This window comes from Tachypleus tridentatus, chromosome 13, assembly GCF_004210375.1.
Source record: "Tachypleus tridentatus isolate NWPU-2018 chromosome 13, ASM421037v1, whole genome shotgun sequence".
Taxonomy (NCBI): Eukaryota; Metazoa; Arthropoda; class Merostomata; order Xiphosura; family Limulidae; genus Tachypleus; species Tachypleus tridentatus.
The window spans coordinates 272814914-272835153 of record NC_134837.1 but is presented as its reverse complement, the minus strand read 5'-3'; the positions used below and the strand labels follow the sequence as shown (position 1 = coordinate 272835153).

General features: G+C 30.0%; 1 protein-coding gene across 1 annotated transcript in view; it reads right to left on the bottom strand.

Annotated features, from left to right (window-relative positions):
- The window catches only part of LOC143236575 (diacylglycerol kinase beta-like), a 32120-nt gene extending 22881 nt beyond the window's left edge, over positions 1–9239 (bottom strand). The window contains exons 1-6 of the mRNA XM_076474874.1: positions 9151–9239; positions 6251–6345; positions 3668–3742; positions 2643–2728; positions 1832–1921; positions 741–905 (exon numbers count right to left, since the gene is read on the bottom strand). Coding sequence (XP_076330989.1) covers positions 741–905; positions 1832–1921; positions 2643–2728; positions 3668–3742; positions 6251–6345; positions 9151–9225 — 586 coding nt within the window. The 5' untranslated portion in view covers positions 9226–9239. The remainder of the gene's footprint in view (positions 1–740; positions 906–1831; positions 1922–2642; positions 2729–3667; positions 3743–6250; positions 6346–9150) is intronic.
- Between the last annotated feature and the right edge of the window lie 11001 nt (positions 9240–20240).

The following is a 20240-nucleotide window of genomic DNA, read 5'->3' as shown; positions in this document are numbered from 1 at the left end:
AACATTTTAAATTGAATTTTGACATATTTAACTTGCAAGTATTAATGGAAAATATAATATTTATTATGTAGTACAATAAACTGTATCTAAACACCTTTGTATATTTTCTAAATAATGCCCACTCGTCAGTTGCACATCGGCAAGTGTTTTTTCTTATACCAAAGTCACATTAGGCTATCTGCTGAATCTACCGAGGAGAATCGAGCACCTAACTTGTGCGTTGTAAATCCGTAGACTTACTGCTGTACCAGCGGTGGGACACAAGTGTACAGCCTTATAATGCTAGAAATATGCTTTTGATACTCATGATGGACACGACGAACATAGTCCATTGTGTAGCTTTGCGCTTAACTACGAATAAACAGAATCAAATATAACGTACTAAATGTAATAAAACTTCCTTTGCACAAACTTGAATGTTGTACTGATAAGACAGAAATTAATTTGACTATTATTCACATTAATATCTATACCAAATAAGAACTTTAATGGCTGTTTTAGTGTTGAATTACGGAAGTGGCTCCATCTTTGAAACGTTAATAACACTAATTACCCAAAATACAAAGTAAATTAATAGAACGGTAATCTTATTTGGTAACACAATACTCCTTGTACACAGTGATAATTTACAGAATCTTTTGTAAGACTTCCTGGACTACGAAGCTTCTATTTTATGGTATGACAAATAAAAGCACAACTTATATTAATAGCGAAACTGCGCAAAGTTTCAAACCACTTACAACTCCCAATCGAGAAATAGTTGTTGAAGATATTACACGGTATGGGGTCTCCCTTTTCTTCAGTGTCATCTGTCGTAGTAATATCGATTTTCCACCTGTCCATTAACACCGTGGTTGATTTTTCTATCTTGTTCAATATCTTGTCCAGACTTTCATTTTCATAGCCTAAAACGTACCAGAAACATTTTTTTGTTCAGGGTTTCATAGAGATACGTTAGACTTGTATTTGAAAATATTTTTGTAGGTGGCGTAAGAGTCTGTCAGTTTTTGTTTTGTTTTTTTTCATAAATTGGATTGGTTTGTTTAGAATTTCGTGTAAAGCTATACGAGGGCTATCTGCGCTAGCCGTCCCTAATTTACCTATTCGTTGGTAAAATAACCAAGAGTTGGCAGTGGGTGGTGATGACTAGTTGCCTTCCCTCTAGTCTTACACTGCTACATTAGGGACGGCTAGCGCAGATAGCCCTCGTGTAGCTTTGCGCGAAATTCAAAAAACAAACAAACTATCCCAACGCTAATTTAAATTACCAGGTAACCAGAGATAAAGTTTCTGACACGAGATGGCGGTACTAAATAATTAAATTTTGTTGAAATTACTCGGTATTCCGGTGTGAACGTTGTCGCACCAGCTATTGGTAAGAGCTACGTTAAATTTGTTAAAATTAATTTAAACTTACAACAACTAACAATTAAAAACAATTTTCACTTTTCACCTAAATATACAATTATTTCATTGTAAAATGTATCACGTAGAAATTATATTTTTTATTTTCAAATATATTTTTAATACAAAAAGTTAGTGTACTGAACGTACACTCCTCTAATTACATACACCAGATAAGTGACCAGGTATTATTAACTTTACGTTGAATTTTAGTTTAATATTAAATTAAACTTGATATGAAGAAATCAACATTAAAGAACTTTTAATTTTGGCTTTCACTGTTCTTTTTTCTTTCCTTAATTAAGCACAAACGTATACAATGGGCTATTTGTGCTCTGCCCACCGTGGATATCAAAACCTTATTTTTAGCCACATAAGCCTTCAGACTTACGGCTGTGTTAACAGGGAACGTCTTATTTCTACTTACCAGGTCCCCAACGTAAACATCTTGCAAGATCGTTTCCCGTACCAAGTGGCAAAATACAGACAGGGGGCGCCTGAGACAGATTCATTTTGTCTAAAATATATAAAGTTTATTAAATAAATAAAAGTAAAAATAACAGTACAATAAACAATGTTATTGTTTTGTTCCCAAGATCTTTATCATTTATTAGTACCTACAAAATATTAATGACCACGGACTTATGGACGAGGTCCATATGCGTTTCAAACACCGTTATAAACTGTTTAGGAGTTCATGAATCTTGGTAAAACTGGACATCACATATTATACACACCTCACCGGTGGTAAACAAAATAATACCGGATATCTCATATTATACTGACCTCACCGGTATTGAACAGGATAAAACGGGACATCACATGTTATACAGACACTCACCGGTATTTCATCTGTTATTTGAGTGTTAACATGATGTTGAATGATTTTGACACGGGATTACACGACATAATATATCTATATATACATAATGTATCCAAGAACTAGAAAATTATATAGACAATATACATTTATGCTTTCTTGAACAAGAAAATACATTTTAATGAACAATATAACATTGATTCAAAGTCAAACAGTCCAAAAGATGTAATTACAATTTAAAGATATATCCAGCTAAATACATTTCGTTCTATAAAACAAAGGTCAAGATACAATTCAATTTTCAAACGAGTGAAACTGCTCATAATTTCATGTACTGTCTTGTTTTAATTTCTTATAATTTACAGCGCCCTCTACAAATTGCCAATACATAAAGTGTTAATTAAAATATTATTCCTACCAATTGTGTCCAAGACCCAGCCGACAGTTCCGTCTCCACCACAGCAAAGCACTCGGAAATTCGGAACATCCTTATAAAACTGTAACCTATGGAAATACCATATGATAATAAGATGTGTTTAAAGTCACTTCTAACTAACTAAAACCTGTTTCCTATCTTTCTTCTGGGATAACGTATTTGTAGTCCTAACGTAAAATACTTAAATCTACTGAAACGACGGTAAGATCAACTTTATATATACGGTTTATATGACAAAAAATAAACAAAACATTAAATACCTGGACATCTAGAACATCTGGACATCCTAATTTAGCAGTGTAAGATTAGAGGGAAGGCACCTAGTCATAATCACCCACCGCCACCTCTTGGGCTATATCAACGAATAGTGGAATTGATCGTTACATTATAACGCCCCCACGGCTGAAAGGGCAAGCATGTTTGTTGTAACGGAGATTCGAACCCTGGACCTTAAGATCACGAGTTGAATGCCTTAATCACCTGGCCATGCCGGGCCGTGTACTATTTTAAGAACATCATCTCGTAATTTATCGTCCAACTATCTCGTGGTATCTCTTTGAGTGTTTGGACAATTCCAACAAAGATTTACATATCTAGCGACTAAAAATCAACACATAGTTTTGGAATTATAAATCTATGTTGTGTTTCGTAGAAAACCTATGGCTGGAAAGGAATAATGTGAAACTATTAATAAAATCTCAGCATTGCAACTTAATAGCAGTTTTCCATTATTTAAACACAAACAATAACATTTTCGGTGGGATAGACATCATTAGATTTAATATTTTCTTACGGACTACATCTGTCTGGAATCTCATCACAAAGACCAAAACGTCCTCACCTCCAAGTAGGTGTAACCCATAAAAACCTCAGTTTTAATCGTCAACTAACTAGCGTTTGAAGACAAACTAGCTCCATAATAGAACTTTAAAATGTTATCAATACTTCTCAGGACTTATATCGAGCATGACGTTTCTAACTGGAGAAATGAAAGGTTTATCACTTACCCCTGCATTGGTCCCCCTGTACTGAGATTATACACCTGCCTAGGGTTTAGTAAATACTGAAACTTCTTGAAAATCCTGCAACAAGAAATAATTACGTGAAACAGCTAAAGAAATTTTGTTTTGATGCAAGTTAAGTCGAACTAGGTTCTAATGGATTTGAATTTTTTTCATCGACTGCGCTTTTCTATGCTCTAGACCAATATAATTTCAAAATACAATAACTAAACAGTCCTATCACTGATTATAGCAAACTACATGCCACAACCACAAGAGATGTTATGCCTAGTTACTAGTTACAGTAAACCACATGCCACAGCCACAAGAGATGTAGTGTTAATACTAGTTAGTGTAAACCACATGCCACAGCCAGAAGAGATGTAGTGTTAATACTAGTTAATGTAAACCACATGCCACAGCCAGAAAAGATGTAGTGTTAATACTAGTTAGTGTAAACCATATCTCACAGCCAGAAGAGATGTAGTGTTAAGACTAGTTACAATAAACCACATGCCACATCCAGAAGAGATGTAGTGTAAAGACTAGTTACCATAAATCCCATGCCACATCCAGAAGAGATGTAGTGTAAAGACTAGTTACCATAAACCACATGCCACATCCAGAAGAGATGTAGTGTAAAGACTAGTTACCATAAACTACATGCCACATCCAGAAGAGATGTAGTGTAAAGACTAGTTACCATAAACCACATGCCACATCCAAAGAGATGTAGTGTTAAGACTAGTTACCATAAACTACATGCCACATCCAGAAGAGATGTAGTGTAAAGACTAGTTACCATAAACTACATGCCACATCCAGAAGAGATGTAGTGTAAAGACTAGTTACCATAAACCACATGCCACATCCAAAGAGATGTAGTGTTAAGACTAGTTACCATAAACCACATGCCACATCCAGAAGAGATATAGTGTAAAGACTAGTTACCATAAACCACATGCCACATCCAGAAGAGATGTAGTGTAAAGACTAGTTACCATAAACCACATGCCACATCCAAAGAGATGTAGTGTTAAGACTAGTTACCATAAACCACATGCCACATCCAGAAGAGATGTAGTGTAAAGACTAGTTACAATAAACCACGTGTCACAGCAAGAAAAAATGTATTATACACGAAAATAAAACAAATCTATAAAACGTTATAGCCCTTAAATTATTGTGACCATTTTATTTGTGCCACGACTTATGAATATTAAATTACTTCGTGTACATCATTGGTGTGAGTTCAGCTTGGAGACTATTAAGTACAATTATTACTTTATACCAAATCGATCAAACTAAAATATACCATTCAATACTAATATAAGAGATTTGATGAAGACAAAAAAGTATGCCATTAGTTACAGCCAACCACTTCTCTAAATTTCATTTTTAAACGAGGAACATTATCCTATTCTCTCTTTCATCAGTATGTGTAATAACAGTCTCACATTCTTACCACAGTAACCTTGATTAAGAAACAGTTCTCTTTACTATACAAACTACAAGAATATTTAACAGAACGAACAGCAATTTTAGTACTTAGAATATAAACTACAAGAGTATTTAACAGAACGAAGAGTAATTTTAGTGTTTACAATATAAACTACAAGAGTATTTAACAGCAGGAACAGTAATTTTATTGTTTACTATATAAACTACACGAGTATTTAACAGAAGGAACAGCAATTTTAGTGTTTACAATATAAACTACAGGAGTATTTAACAGTAGGAACAGCAATTTTAGTGTTTACAATATAAACTACAGGAGTATTTAACAGTAGGAACAGTAATTTTATTGTTTACAATATAAACTACAAGAGTATTTAACAGAAGGAACAGTAATTTTATTGTTTACTATATAAACTACACGAGTATTTAACAGAAGGAACAGTAATTTTAGTGTTTACAATATAAACTACACGAGTATTTAACAGAAGGAACAGCAATTTTAGTGTTTACAATATAAACTACAGGAGTATTTAACAGTAGGAACAGCAATTTTAATGTTTACAATATAAACTACAGGAGTATTTAACAGTAGGAACAGCAATTTTATTGTTTACAATATAAACTACAAGAGTATTTAACAGAAGGAACAGTAATTTTATTGCTTACCATATAAACTACAAGAGTATTTAACAGAAGGAACACCAGTTTTTGTGTTTAGAATATAAACTACAGGAGTATTTAACAGAAGGAACAGTACTTTTATTGCTTACCATATAAACTTCAGTAGTATTTAAGAGAAGGAACAGTAATTTTTGTGTTTAGAATATAAACTACGGGAGTATTTAACAGAAGGAACAGTAATTTTATTGCTTCCCATATAAACTTCAGGAGTATTTAACAGAAGGAACAGTAATTTTATTGTTTACTATATAAACTACAGGAGTATTTAACAGAAGGAACAGTAATGTTATTGTTTACTATATAAACTACAAGAGTATTTAACAGAAGGAACAGTAATTTTATTGTTTACTATATAAACTACAGGAGTATTTAACAGAAGGAACAGTAATGTTATTGTTTACTATATAAACTACAAGAGTATTTAACAGAAGGAACAGTAGTTTTACTGACCTGATACCTTGTCTGCCGCCGCTTTTTGGATTTATCAAAACTAATAACGGATGAGTATTTGGGAATGGAGTGATTTGGAATGATATGGGAGAGCCCTGAAATTAGATTCAAAGAACTTTCAATTAATGCTAAACTAGAATAGAATCGTATTTTGGTTTCAAAGATAAATCGATTCCTTTCCATGATAAACACTTGTAGCGAAACAATAGGATTTATTTTTGTATGTTATAAAACCTTACAGTTATGAACAGCTCAGAGTAGACGGAACCTTTACATATTTAACGTACATAGCAACAACTGTAAATTATATTAACAGACCGCCTGGACTGCGTTGCCAAAGCAGCTCCTTGTGCTCTCATTGTAAAATTTGCTTGCTTTGCCCAGCACCCACTCTTCCCTTTTCTACACCATGACAACAGATTATAGGGCATTTCCGCTCATGTGTCTGTAGATAGTGGTATATATGGACGAACTCACTATCTAGAAAGCTTTAATTTATGAAACTGTCCCTCGAATGTACAACAATGTCTACAGGTTTAATTAAAATGTGACGCAACAGTTATTAACATTAATCTTATATTGTGGATAAGTTTCAAAATTAGCAATGATCTTGTTGAATTCAAGATATTATTACATTAATAGTAATCACACCTCAAAACAAAAGATGTCTGTCACGGTCTGTAATGATGAGAATCTAACACTACGTTATCAGTCATTGTAATGATGAGAATCTAACACTATATTATCAGTCATTGTAATGATGAGAATCTAACACTACGTTATCAGTCATTGTAATGATGAGAATCTAACACTACATTATCAGTCATTGTAATGATGAGAATCTAACACTACGTTATCAGTCATTGTAATGATGAGAATCTAACACTATATTATCAGTCATTGTAATGATGAGAATCTAACACTACGTTATCAGTCATTGTAATGATGAGAATCTAACACTATATTATCAGTCATTGTAATGATGAGAATCTAACACTATGTTATCAGAGTCGTTGTAATGATGAGAATCTAACACTATATTATCAGAGTCGTTGTAATGATGAGAATCTAACACTAATATCAGAGTCATTGTAATGATGAGAATCTAACATTATATTATCAGAGTCATTGTACATTAATCTAGCATCAATTTGGGATCTCAGGAGCGCCATATTTGGAACTAGGTCATACTGCCCCTCCACCAAACATTCACACATTCATCGACACCAAATATGGCACATTAACTCATACACTACACCTGTCTAACAGCGTTGTCTTTAGAGGGAGGAAGGTCCCCTTAGCATAGTTGTAGAATGTTGAGATGATTGAAAAGCTTGATTAGTATCCTTTAAGAATTATAAGGGAGCCTTTGACCCCTTAGCGCGAGTATTTTATGCCTGTTAAAACAAAATTGTGTCCTCAGTGCTAAGATAAACAATGGAAGGCCCGGCGTGACCAGGAGGTTAGGGCGCTCGCCTCGTAATCTGAGGGACACGGGTTCAAATCCCCGTCATATCAAACATGCTGACCCTATTAGCCGTGAGGGCCTTATAACGTGAAGGTCAATCCCACTATTCGTTGGTAAAACGGTAGCCCAAGAGTTGGCGGCGGGTGGTGATGGCTAGCTGCCTTCTCTCTTGTCTAACATTGATAAATTAGGGACGGCTAGTGCAAATAGTTCTCGTGTAGCTTTGCGCGAAATTTCAAAAACAAACAAACTAACTACACAATGGACTATCTACAACCCCCTTTCCAAATACGTAGAGTGACCGCTGACCTCCTGGAAAACTCCTGGCATTATGCCAACATGAAAGTAAATATTAACACCAGACGATGTATTAACAAATACGCATGCTTAATAATTCTTTACAACAAACCTTCGTGTTACAAAAGCCCCATATAATGTAAATAGGAACAGTATCTTTGTAACGACAACACTGAGTTGTATTGATACACTTTACGTTATTTATTTGAGATATTACTGCTACTCTTATGTTTACTCGTTTGTGTGTAAGTATATATATATGTGTGTGTGTGTATATATGTTTGTTTGTTTTTCAATTTCTCCCAAAGCTACACGAAAGCTACCTGTACTATCCTTGATAAGGAGAAGCCCACTTCAAATAAACATGTGTCTCAGAATGGCTGGTATGGGTATTAACACTTTCACTGATAAACAAAGAACAACCTTTCGACACGAAGATGGCCTAGGAGGGTCGAAACGTTGTTCTCTGCTTATCAGTAAGAGTGTTAATATCCATACCAGCCATTCTGATACACATATTTTTGCTATCCGTCCCTAATTTAGCAGTGTAAGACTAGCGGGAAGGCAGCTAGTCATCACCACCCACTGCCAAGTCTTGGGCTACTCTTTTACAAACGAAGAGTGGAATTAATCGTTACTTTAGATGCCCCAAGGCTGAACGGACGAGCACGTTTGGTGTGACAGGAATTCGAACCCACGACCCTCAGATTGCTCTATCTGGCCATGCCGGTCCTATACATACAGATGTATCTATGTATATTTGTATTTATGACAAAAGTACCAGCTACTACAGCTGTCCTTAATTTTGAGCTAAAAATCAGGGAGAACACAACCATCCATCACGCTAGGGTATTGATTGTCAGGCTTATAACGCATATATAGATTAAACGGGTGGATTATTTTGTGGTATTCGAATCTCGGTCGCCACTATCCAAATCCTAAGACCTATGACAGGGCTGATCCACGCCCTGTTTATTCATTACACACTACAGATTGTTAAAGCGAAATATGGATTTCAGCTTTGTGATTTTTTTCTAATTAATAGCCTGAAGTCCTCAATTGTGTAAAACATAGAATAAAAACTTTCTCGTGTTTCATATATTAAATATTTAATAAGTATCGTTCCATAACTTACAACATTTTGCACGTTATCACACGTCGCCATATTGGAATCTGACCGGGACAAGGTCTTCTTCTGTCCACCAGACATACTTCGTTGTCTTTCCTTCAAAAAACAAAGGTATTAAAGTTTACTTCGTGTCATACTTATAAAAATATATAACACACAAAGAACTTACACAAGAAAACATTACCTGTATTCATTTTCTCTCGTTATTATTCTAGCTTAGAATTAAAGTTTGAAAAATAACTGACTTTTATGGTAAACATGACGTGCGCTATAGAATATAGACGAACGTGAAAGACGTACGTTACTTCACGTCAAAATACATTAAGTTACAACAATTTATAATAACACAACTCCCAGTTTCTATGATTTTGACATAAGTCGCCACTCGTAATCTAAACTAGCACGTGACATAACGTCACAATTAATTATTCAAATAGTTATTTCTTCAGTCGTTCTGTTTCTCTTCTTCTACAAAACGTGGTGAATATTACGAAGGAAAAACATAAGGTTTAATCTGTTTTTGAATTCGTTTCTTCCTCTGCAACACACCAGTTTCGCCGAATTCACGATTCAGGTTACGAATACAAAACTATTTGATCAAAATTAAACACACCCTTTACGTTCAGGCCGGGCATGGCCAGGTGGGTTAAGGCGTTCGAATCGTAAGCTGAGGGTCGCGGGTTCAAATCCCGTCACAGTAAACATGCTCGCCCCTTTAGCCGTGCGCGCGTTATAATGTGACGGTCAATCCCACTATTCCTTGATAAAAGAATAGCCCAAGAGTTAACGATGGATGGTGATGACTAGCTAGCTGCCTTCCCTCTAGTCTTACACTGCTAAACTACAGACGGCTAGCACAGATAGCCCTCATGTAGCTTTTGCGAAATTAAAACAAACGAAACCCTTTACGTTACACTACAACAGAAAATTAGGGTCACTTATTTGCTTCATTCCTTCAAGCGAGACTGGTGAGTTGTGAATTGGTTGAAGCTAGTACGATGCAAGTGAAATAGCCAATACAATAACAGATTATACCTCTACGTCATTTTTTAATCCACTAAAATTCATCTTTTGGTAAGTAAAATAAATTCACAACTAAATAAATGAACTTGTTGCTAACAGACAGTCGGCAAAAATGAATTTATTTCTTTGAAAGAGACGTTTCGGGTATTCACCCTTATTGAGGAAAAGTGAACTATAGCTCTGATGAAAGTAAGTTTTTCGAAATGTTGCCTTCAAAAATTATTCCAAATCACAAAAACAACCTCAAGGTCACAAAATCCGGATTATTTTTATGAATCCCAACATTTCGGATTTTTCTTTTATCTCGAAAAGCGAAACTTTGAAAATTAATAGCATCATTTAAAGGATTTTGTAATCACGATTTATATTACGACATGTAACCTTAAACATCTTAACTTGAATAATTATTAGCCTGTGAAGAAGACATAACACACCATTACACAAAACATCTGTAGTGAAACACAAGACACTGAAAACTAATATACCGATGATACAACAAAGAAAACACTTATACATTAATGAGATATTTTGTAGATATGAAAACACTGTACACATTACTGAGATATCTTGTGGACGTGAAAACACTGTGTACACTACTGAGATATCTTGGGGACGTGAAAACACTGTGTACACTACTGAGATATCTTGTGGACGTGAAAACACTGTGTACACTACTGAGATATCTTGGGGACGTGAAAACACTGTGTACACTACTGAGATATCTTGTGGACGTGAAAACACTGTGTACACTACTGAGATATCATGTAGATATGAAAACACTGTGTACTCTAATAATACAGCAATAAGAAAATTGGTGGAAAAGTAGACACAGCAGTATTAGTACAATTTTGGAATCTTACAATATCTCGTGAACCAGTATTAATATCAGTGATACAATTACAGTGTTTTATATATACGATATAACAACATTAATGTTAGTGATACTATTACAGTGTTTTATATATAAAATATAACAACATTAATGTCAGTGACACTATTACGGTGTTTTATATATAGGATATAACAACATTAATCATAGTGACACTATTACAGTGTTTTATATATAAAATATAACAACATTAATGTCAGTGACACTATTACGGTGTTTTATATATAGGTTATAACAATATTAATGTTAGTGACAATATTGCAGTATCATGTGTATAAGATATACCAATATTAATCTTAGTGACAATAATACAGTGTCATTTATATAAGATATACCAATATTAATGTTAGTGACAATATTACAGTGTCATGTATATAAGATACACCAATATTAATGTTAGTGACAATATTACAGTGTCATGTATATAAGATATACCAATATTAATGTTAGTGACAATATTATAGTTTCATGTATATAAGATACACCAATATTAATGTTACTAACAACATTACAGTGTCATGTATATAAGATATACCAATATTAATCTTAGTGACAATATTGCAGTGTCATGTATATAAGATATACCAATATTAATCTTAGTGACAATATTACAGTGTCATGTATATACCAATATTAATGTTAGTGACAATATTACAGTGTCATGTATATAAGATATACCAATATTAATCTTAGTGACAATATTACAGTGTCATGTATATAAGATATACCAATATTAATGTTAGTGACAATATTACAGTGTCATGTATATAAGATACACCAATATTAATGTTAGTGACAACATTACAGTGTCATGTATATAAGATTATAAGATATACCAATATTAATGTTAGTGACAATATTACAGTGTCATGTATATAAGATATACCAATATTAATCTTAGTGACAATATTACAGTGTCATGTATATAAGATATACCAATATTAATCTTAGTGACAATATAACAGTGTCATGTATATAAGATATACCAATATTAATCTTAGTGACAATATTACAGTGTCATGTATATAAGATACACCAATATTAATGTTAGTGACAACATTACAGTGTCATGTATATAAGATTATAAGATATACCAATATTAATGTTAGTGACAATATTACAGTGTCATGTATATAAGATATAACAATATTAATCTTAGTGACAATATTACAGTCTTGTATATAAGATATACCAACATTAATGTTAGTGACAAATTACAGTGTCTTGTATATAAGATACACCAATATTAATGTTAGTGACAATATTACAGTGTCATGTATATAAGATATACCAATATTAATGTCAATAACAATATTACAGTGTCATGTATATACCAATATTAATGTTAGTGACATATTACAGTGTCATGTATATACCAAAATTAATGTTAGTGACAATATTACAGTGTCATGTATACACCAAAATTAATGTTATTGACAATATTACAGTGTCATGTATATACCAAAATTAATGTTAGTGACAATATTACAGTGTCATGTATATAAGATATACCAATGTTAATGATAGTGACAATATTACAGTGTCATGTTTTTAAGATATACCAATATTAATGTTAGTGACAATATTACAGTGTCATGTATATAAGATATACCAATATTAATCTTAGTGGCAATATTACAGTGTCATGTATATAAAATATACCAATGTTAATGATAGTGACAATATTACAGTGTCATGTATATAAGATATACCAATATTAATGTTAGTGACAATATTACAGTGTAATGTATATACCAATATTAATGTTAGTGACAATATTACAGTGTCATGTATATACCAATATTAATGTTAGTGACAATATTACAGTGTCATGTATATAAGATATACCAATATTAATCTTAGTGACAACATTACAGTGTCATGTATATAAGATATACCAATATTAATGTTAGTGACAATATTACAGTGTCATGTATATAAGATATAACAATATTAATCTTAGTGACAATATTACAGAATCTTGTATATAAGATATACCAATATTAATGTTAGTGACAATATTACAGTGTCATGTATATAAGATATACCAATATTAATGTTAGTGATAATATTACAGTGTCATGTATAAAAGATATATTAATATTAATGTTAGTGACAATATTACAGTGACATGTATATAAGATATACCAATATTAATCTTAGTGACAATATTACAGTGTCATGTATATAAGATATACCAATATTAATCTTAGTGACAATATTACAGTGTCATGTATATAAGATACACCAATATTAATGTTAGTGACAATATTACAGTGTCATGTATATAAGATATACCAATATTAATGTTAGTGACAATATTACAGTGTCATGTATATAAGATATACCAATATTAATCTTAGTGACAATATTACAGTGTCATGTATATAAGATATACCAATATTAATGTTAAGTGACAATATTACAGTGTCATGTATATAAGATATACCAATATTAATCTTAGTGACAATATTACAGTGTCATGTATATAAGATATACCAATATTAATGTTAGTGACAATATTACAGTGTCATGTATATACCAATATTAATGTTAGTGACAATATTACAGTGTCATGTATATAAGATATACCAATATTAATCTTAGTGACAATATTACAGTGTCATGTATATAAGATATACCAATATTAATCTTAGTGACAATATTACAGTGTCATGTATATAAAATATACCAATGTTAATGTTAGTGACAATATTACAGTGTCATGTATATAAGATATACCAATATTAATGTTAGTGACAATATTACAGTGTCATGTATATAAGATATACCAATATTAATCTTAGTGACAATATTACAGTGTCATGTATATAAAATATACCAATATTAATGTTAGTGACAATATTACAGTGTCATGTATATAAGATATACCAATATTAATGTTAGTGACAATATTACAGTGTCATGTATATACCAATATTAATGTTAGTGACAATATTACAGTGTCATGTATATACCAATATTAATGTTAGTGACAATATTACAGTGTCATGTATATAAGATATACCAATATTAATCTTAGTGACAACATTACAGTGTCATGTATATAAGATATACCAATATTAATGTTAGTGACAATATTACAGTGTCATGTATATAAGATATACCAATATTAATCTTAGTGACAATATTACAGTGTCATGTATATAAGATATACCAATATTAATCTCAGTGACAATATTACACAGTCTTGTATATAAGATATACCAATATTAATGTTAGTGATAATATTACAGTGTCATGTATATATAAGATATACCAATATTAATGTTAGTGACAATATTACAGTGTCATGTATATAAGATATACCAATATTAATCTTAGTGACAATATTACAGTGTCATGTATATAAGATATACCAATATTAATCTTAGTGACAATATTACAGTGTCATGTATATATAAGATACACCAATATTAATGTTAGTGACAACATTACAGTGTCATGTATATAAGATATACCAATATTAATGTTAGTGACAATATTACAGTGTCATGTATATAAGATATACCAATATTAATGTTAGTGACAATATTACAGTGTCATGTATATAAGATATACCAATATTAATGTTAGTGACAATATTACAGTGTCATGTGTATAAGATATACCAATATTAATCTTAGTGACAATATTACAGTGTCATGTATATAAAGATACCAATATTAATGTTAGTGACATATTAACAAATGTATATTATTAGTGACAATATATTACAGTGTCATGTATATAAGATATACCAATATTAATGTTAGTGACAATATTACACAATGTATATAAAGATATACCAATATTAATGTTAGTGACAATATTACAGTGTCATGTATATACCAATATTAATGTTAGTGACAATTTTACAGTGTCATGTATATAAGATATACCAATATTACTCTTAGTGACAATATTACAGTGTCATGTATATACCAATATTAATGTTAGTGACAATATTACAGTGTCATGTATATAAGATATACCAATATTAATCTTAGTGACAATATTAGTGTCATGTATATAAGATATACCAATATTAATGTTAGTGACAATATTACAGTGTCATGTATATAAGATATACCAATATTAATCTTAGTGACAATATTACAGTGTCATGTATATAAGATATACCAATATTAATCTTAGTGACAACATTACAGTGTCATGTATATGAGATACACCAATATTAATCTTAATGACAATATTACAGTGTCATGTATATAAGATATACCAATATTAATCTCAGTGACAATATTACAGTGTCATGTATATAAAATATACCAATGTTAATCATAGTGACAATATTACAGTGTCATGTATATAAGATATACCAATATTAATCTTAGTGACAATATTACAGTGTCATGTATATAAGATATACCAATATTAATGTTAGTGACAATATTACAGTGTCATGTATATAAGATATACCAATATTAATGTTAGTGATAATATTACAATGTCATGTATATAAGATATACCAATATTAATCTTAGTGACAATATTACAGAGTCTTGTATATAAGACATACCAATATTAATGTTAGTGATAATATTACAGTGTCATGTATATAAGATATACCAATATTAATGTTAGTGACAATATTACAGTGTCATGTATATAAGATATACCAATATTAATGTTAGTGACAATATTACAGTGTCATGTATATAAGATATATTAATGTTAGTGACAATATTACAGTGTCGTATGTATATAAGATATACCAATATTAATCTTAGTGACAACATTACAGTGTCATGTATATAAGATATACCAATATTAATGTTACTGACAACATTACAGTGTCATGTATATAAGATACACCAATATTAATCTTAGTGACAACATTACAGTGTCATGTATATAGGATATACCAATATTAATGTTAGTGACAATATTACAGTGTCATGTATATAAGATATACCAATATTAATGTTAGTGACAATATTACAGTGTCATGTATATAAGATATACCAATATTAATCTTAGTGACAATATTACAGTGTATATAGGATATACATATAAGATATACCAATATTAATGTTAGTGACAACATTACAGTGTCATGTATATAAGATATACCAATATTAATGTTAGTGACAATATTACAGTGTCATGTATATAAGATATACCAATATTAATGTTAGTGACAATATTACAGTGTCATGTATATAAGATATACCAATATTAATGTTAGTGACAATATTACAGTGTCATGTATATAAGATATACCAATATTAATGTTAGTGACAATATTACAGTGTCATGTATATAAGATATACCAATATTAATCTTAGTGACAATATTACAGTGTCATGTATATAAGATATACCAATATTAATGTTAGTGACAATATTACAGTGTCATGTATATAAGATATACCAATATTAATGTTAGTGACAATATTACAGTGTCATGTATATAAGATATACCAATATTAATGTTAGTGACAATATTACAGTGTCATGTATATAAGATATACCAATATTAATGTTAGTGACAATATTACAGTGTCATGTATATAAGATATACCAATATTAATCTTAGTGACAATATTACAGTGTCATGTATATAAGATATACCAATATTAATGTTAGTGACAATATTACAGTGTCATGTATATAAGATATACCAATATTAATGTTAGTGACAATATTACAGTGTCATGTATATAAGATATACCAATATTAATGTTAGTGACAATATTACAGTGTCATGTATATAATGTATATACCAATATTAATGTTAGTGACAATATTACAGTGTCATGTATATAAGATATACCAATATTAATCTTAGTGACAATATTACAGTGTCATGTATATATATACCAATATTAATGTTAGTGACAATATTACAGTGTCATGTATATAAGATATACCAATATTAATCTTAGTGACAATATTACAGTGTCATGTATATAAGATATACCAATATTAATGTTAGTGACAATATTACAGTGTCATGTATATAAGATATACCAATATTAATCTTAGTATTACAGTGTCATGTATATAAGATATACCAATATTAATGTTAGTGACAATATTACAGTGTCATGTATATAAGATATACCAATATTAATGTTAGTGACAATATTACAGTGTCATGTATATAAGATATACCAATATTAATCTTAGTGACAATATTACAGTGTCATGTATATAAGATATACCAATATTAATGTTAGTGACAATATTACAGTGTCATGTATATAAGATATACCAATATTAATGTTAGTGACAATATTACAGTGTCAGATATACCAATATTAATCTTAGTGACAATACAGTGTATATAAGATATACCAATATTAATGTTAGTGACAATATTACAGTGTCATGTATATAAGATATACCAATATTAATCTTAGTGACAATATTACAGTGTCATGTATATAAGATATACCAATATTAATGTTAGTGACAATATTACAGTGTCATGTATATAAGATATACCAATATTAATGTTAGTGACAATATTACAGTGTCATGTATATAAGATATACCAATATTAATCTTAGTGACAACATTACAGTGTCATGTATATAAGATATACCAATATTAATGTTAGTGACAATATTACAGTGTCATGTATATAAGATATACCAATATTAATGTTAGTGACAATATTACAGTGTCATGTATATAAGATATACCAATATTAATGTTAGTGACAATATTACAGTGTCATGTATATAAGATATACCAATATTAATGTTAGTCACAATAATATTACAGTGTCATGTATATAAGATATACCAATATTAATGTTAGTGACAATATTACAGTGTCATGTATATAAGATATACCAATATTAATCTTAGTGACAATATTACAGTGTCATGTATATAAGATATACCAATATTAATGTTAGTGACAACATTACAGTGTCATGTATATAAGATATACCAATATTAATCTTAGTGACAATATTACAGTGTCATGTATATAAGATATACCAATATTAATGTTAGTGACAATATTACAGTGTCATGTATATAAGATATACCAATATTAATGTTAGTCACAATAATATTACAGTGTCGTGTATAAGATATACCAATATTAATGTTAGTGACAATATTACAGTGTCATGTATATAAGATATACCAATATTAATCTTAGTGACAATATTACAGTGTCATGTATATAAGATATACCAATATTAATGTTAGTGACAACATTACAGTGTCATGTATATAAGATATACCAATATTAATGTTAGTGACAATATTACAGTGTCATGTATATCAAGAATATACCAATATTAATGTGTTAGTGACAATATTACAGTGTCATGTATATAAGATATACCAATATTAATGTTAGTGACAATATTACAGTGTCATGTATATACCAATATTAATGTTAGTGACAATATTACAGTGTCATGTATATAAGATATACCAATATTAATCTTAGTGACAATATTACAGTGTCATGTATATAAGATATACCAATATTAATGTTAGTGACAACATTACAGTGTCATGTATATAAGATACACCAATATTAATGTTAGTGACAACATTACAGTGTCATGTATATAAGATACACCAATATTAATGTTAGTGACAACATTACAGTGTCATGTATATAAGATTATAAGATATACCAATATTAATGTTAGTGACAATATTACAGTGTCATGTATATACCAATATTAATGTTATTGACAATATTACAGTGTCATGTATATAAGATACACCAATATTAATGTTAGTGACAACATTACAGGTGTGTAATCATATATAAAGATATACCAATATTAATGTTAGTGACAATATTACAGTGTCATGTATATAAGATATTATTAATCTTAGTGACAATATTAGTGTCATGTATATAAGATATACCAATATTAATGTTAGTGACAATATTACAGTGTCATGTATATAAGATATACCAATATTAATCTTAGTGACAATATTACAGTGTCATGTATATAAGATATACCAATATTAATCTTAGTGACAACATTACAGTGTGTATGTATATAAGATATACCAATATTAATGTTAGTGATAATATTACATTGTCGTGTGTATATAAAATATACCAATATTAATGTTAGTGACAATATTACAGTGTCATGTATATAAGATATACCAATATTAATCTTAGTGACAATATTACAGTGTCATGTTATATAAGATATACCAATATTAATCTTAGTGACAATATTACGGTGTCATGTATATAAGATATACCAATATTAATCTTAAAAGTAACAATATTACAGTGTCATGTATATAAGATATACCAATATTAATCTTAGTGACAATATTACAGTGTCATGTATATAAGATATACCAATATTAATCTTAGTGACAATATTACAGTGTCATGTATATAAGATATACCAATATTAATGTTAGTGACAATATTACGGTGTCATGTATTATAAGATATACCAATATTAATCTTAGTGACAATATTACAGTGTCATGTATATAAGATATACCAATATTAATGTTAGTGACAACATTACAGTGTCATGTATATAAGATTATAAGATATACCAATATTAATGTTAGTGACAATATTACAGTGTCGTATATAAGATTATAGATATACCAATATTAATGTTAGTGACAATATTACAGTGTCATGTATATAAGATATACCAATATTAATATTCTTAGTGACAATATTACAGTGTCATGTATATAAGATATAACCAATATTAATGTGGTGAGTATTGTACAGTGTCATGTATATAAGATTATAAGATATACCAATATTAATGTTAGTGACAATATTACAGTGTGTGTCATGTATATAAGATATACCAATATTAATCTTGGTGACAATATTACGGTGTCATGTATGCCAGATTATAAGATATACGAATATTAATGTTAGTGACAAATTACGGTGTCATTGTATATAAGATATACCAATATTAATGTTAGTGACAATATTACAGTGTCATGTATATAAGATATACCAATATTAATGTTGGTGACAATATTACGGTGTCATGTATATAAGATATACCAATATTAATCTTGTGACAATATTACAGTGTCATGTATATAAGATTATAAGATATACCAATATTAATGTTAGTGACAATATTACAGTGTCATGTATATAAGATATACCAATATTAATCTTAGTGACAATATTACAGTGTCATGTATATAAGATATACCAATATTAAT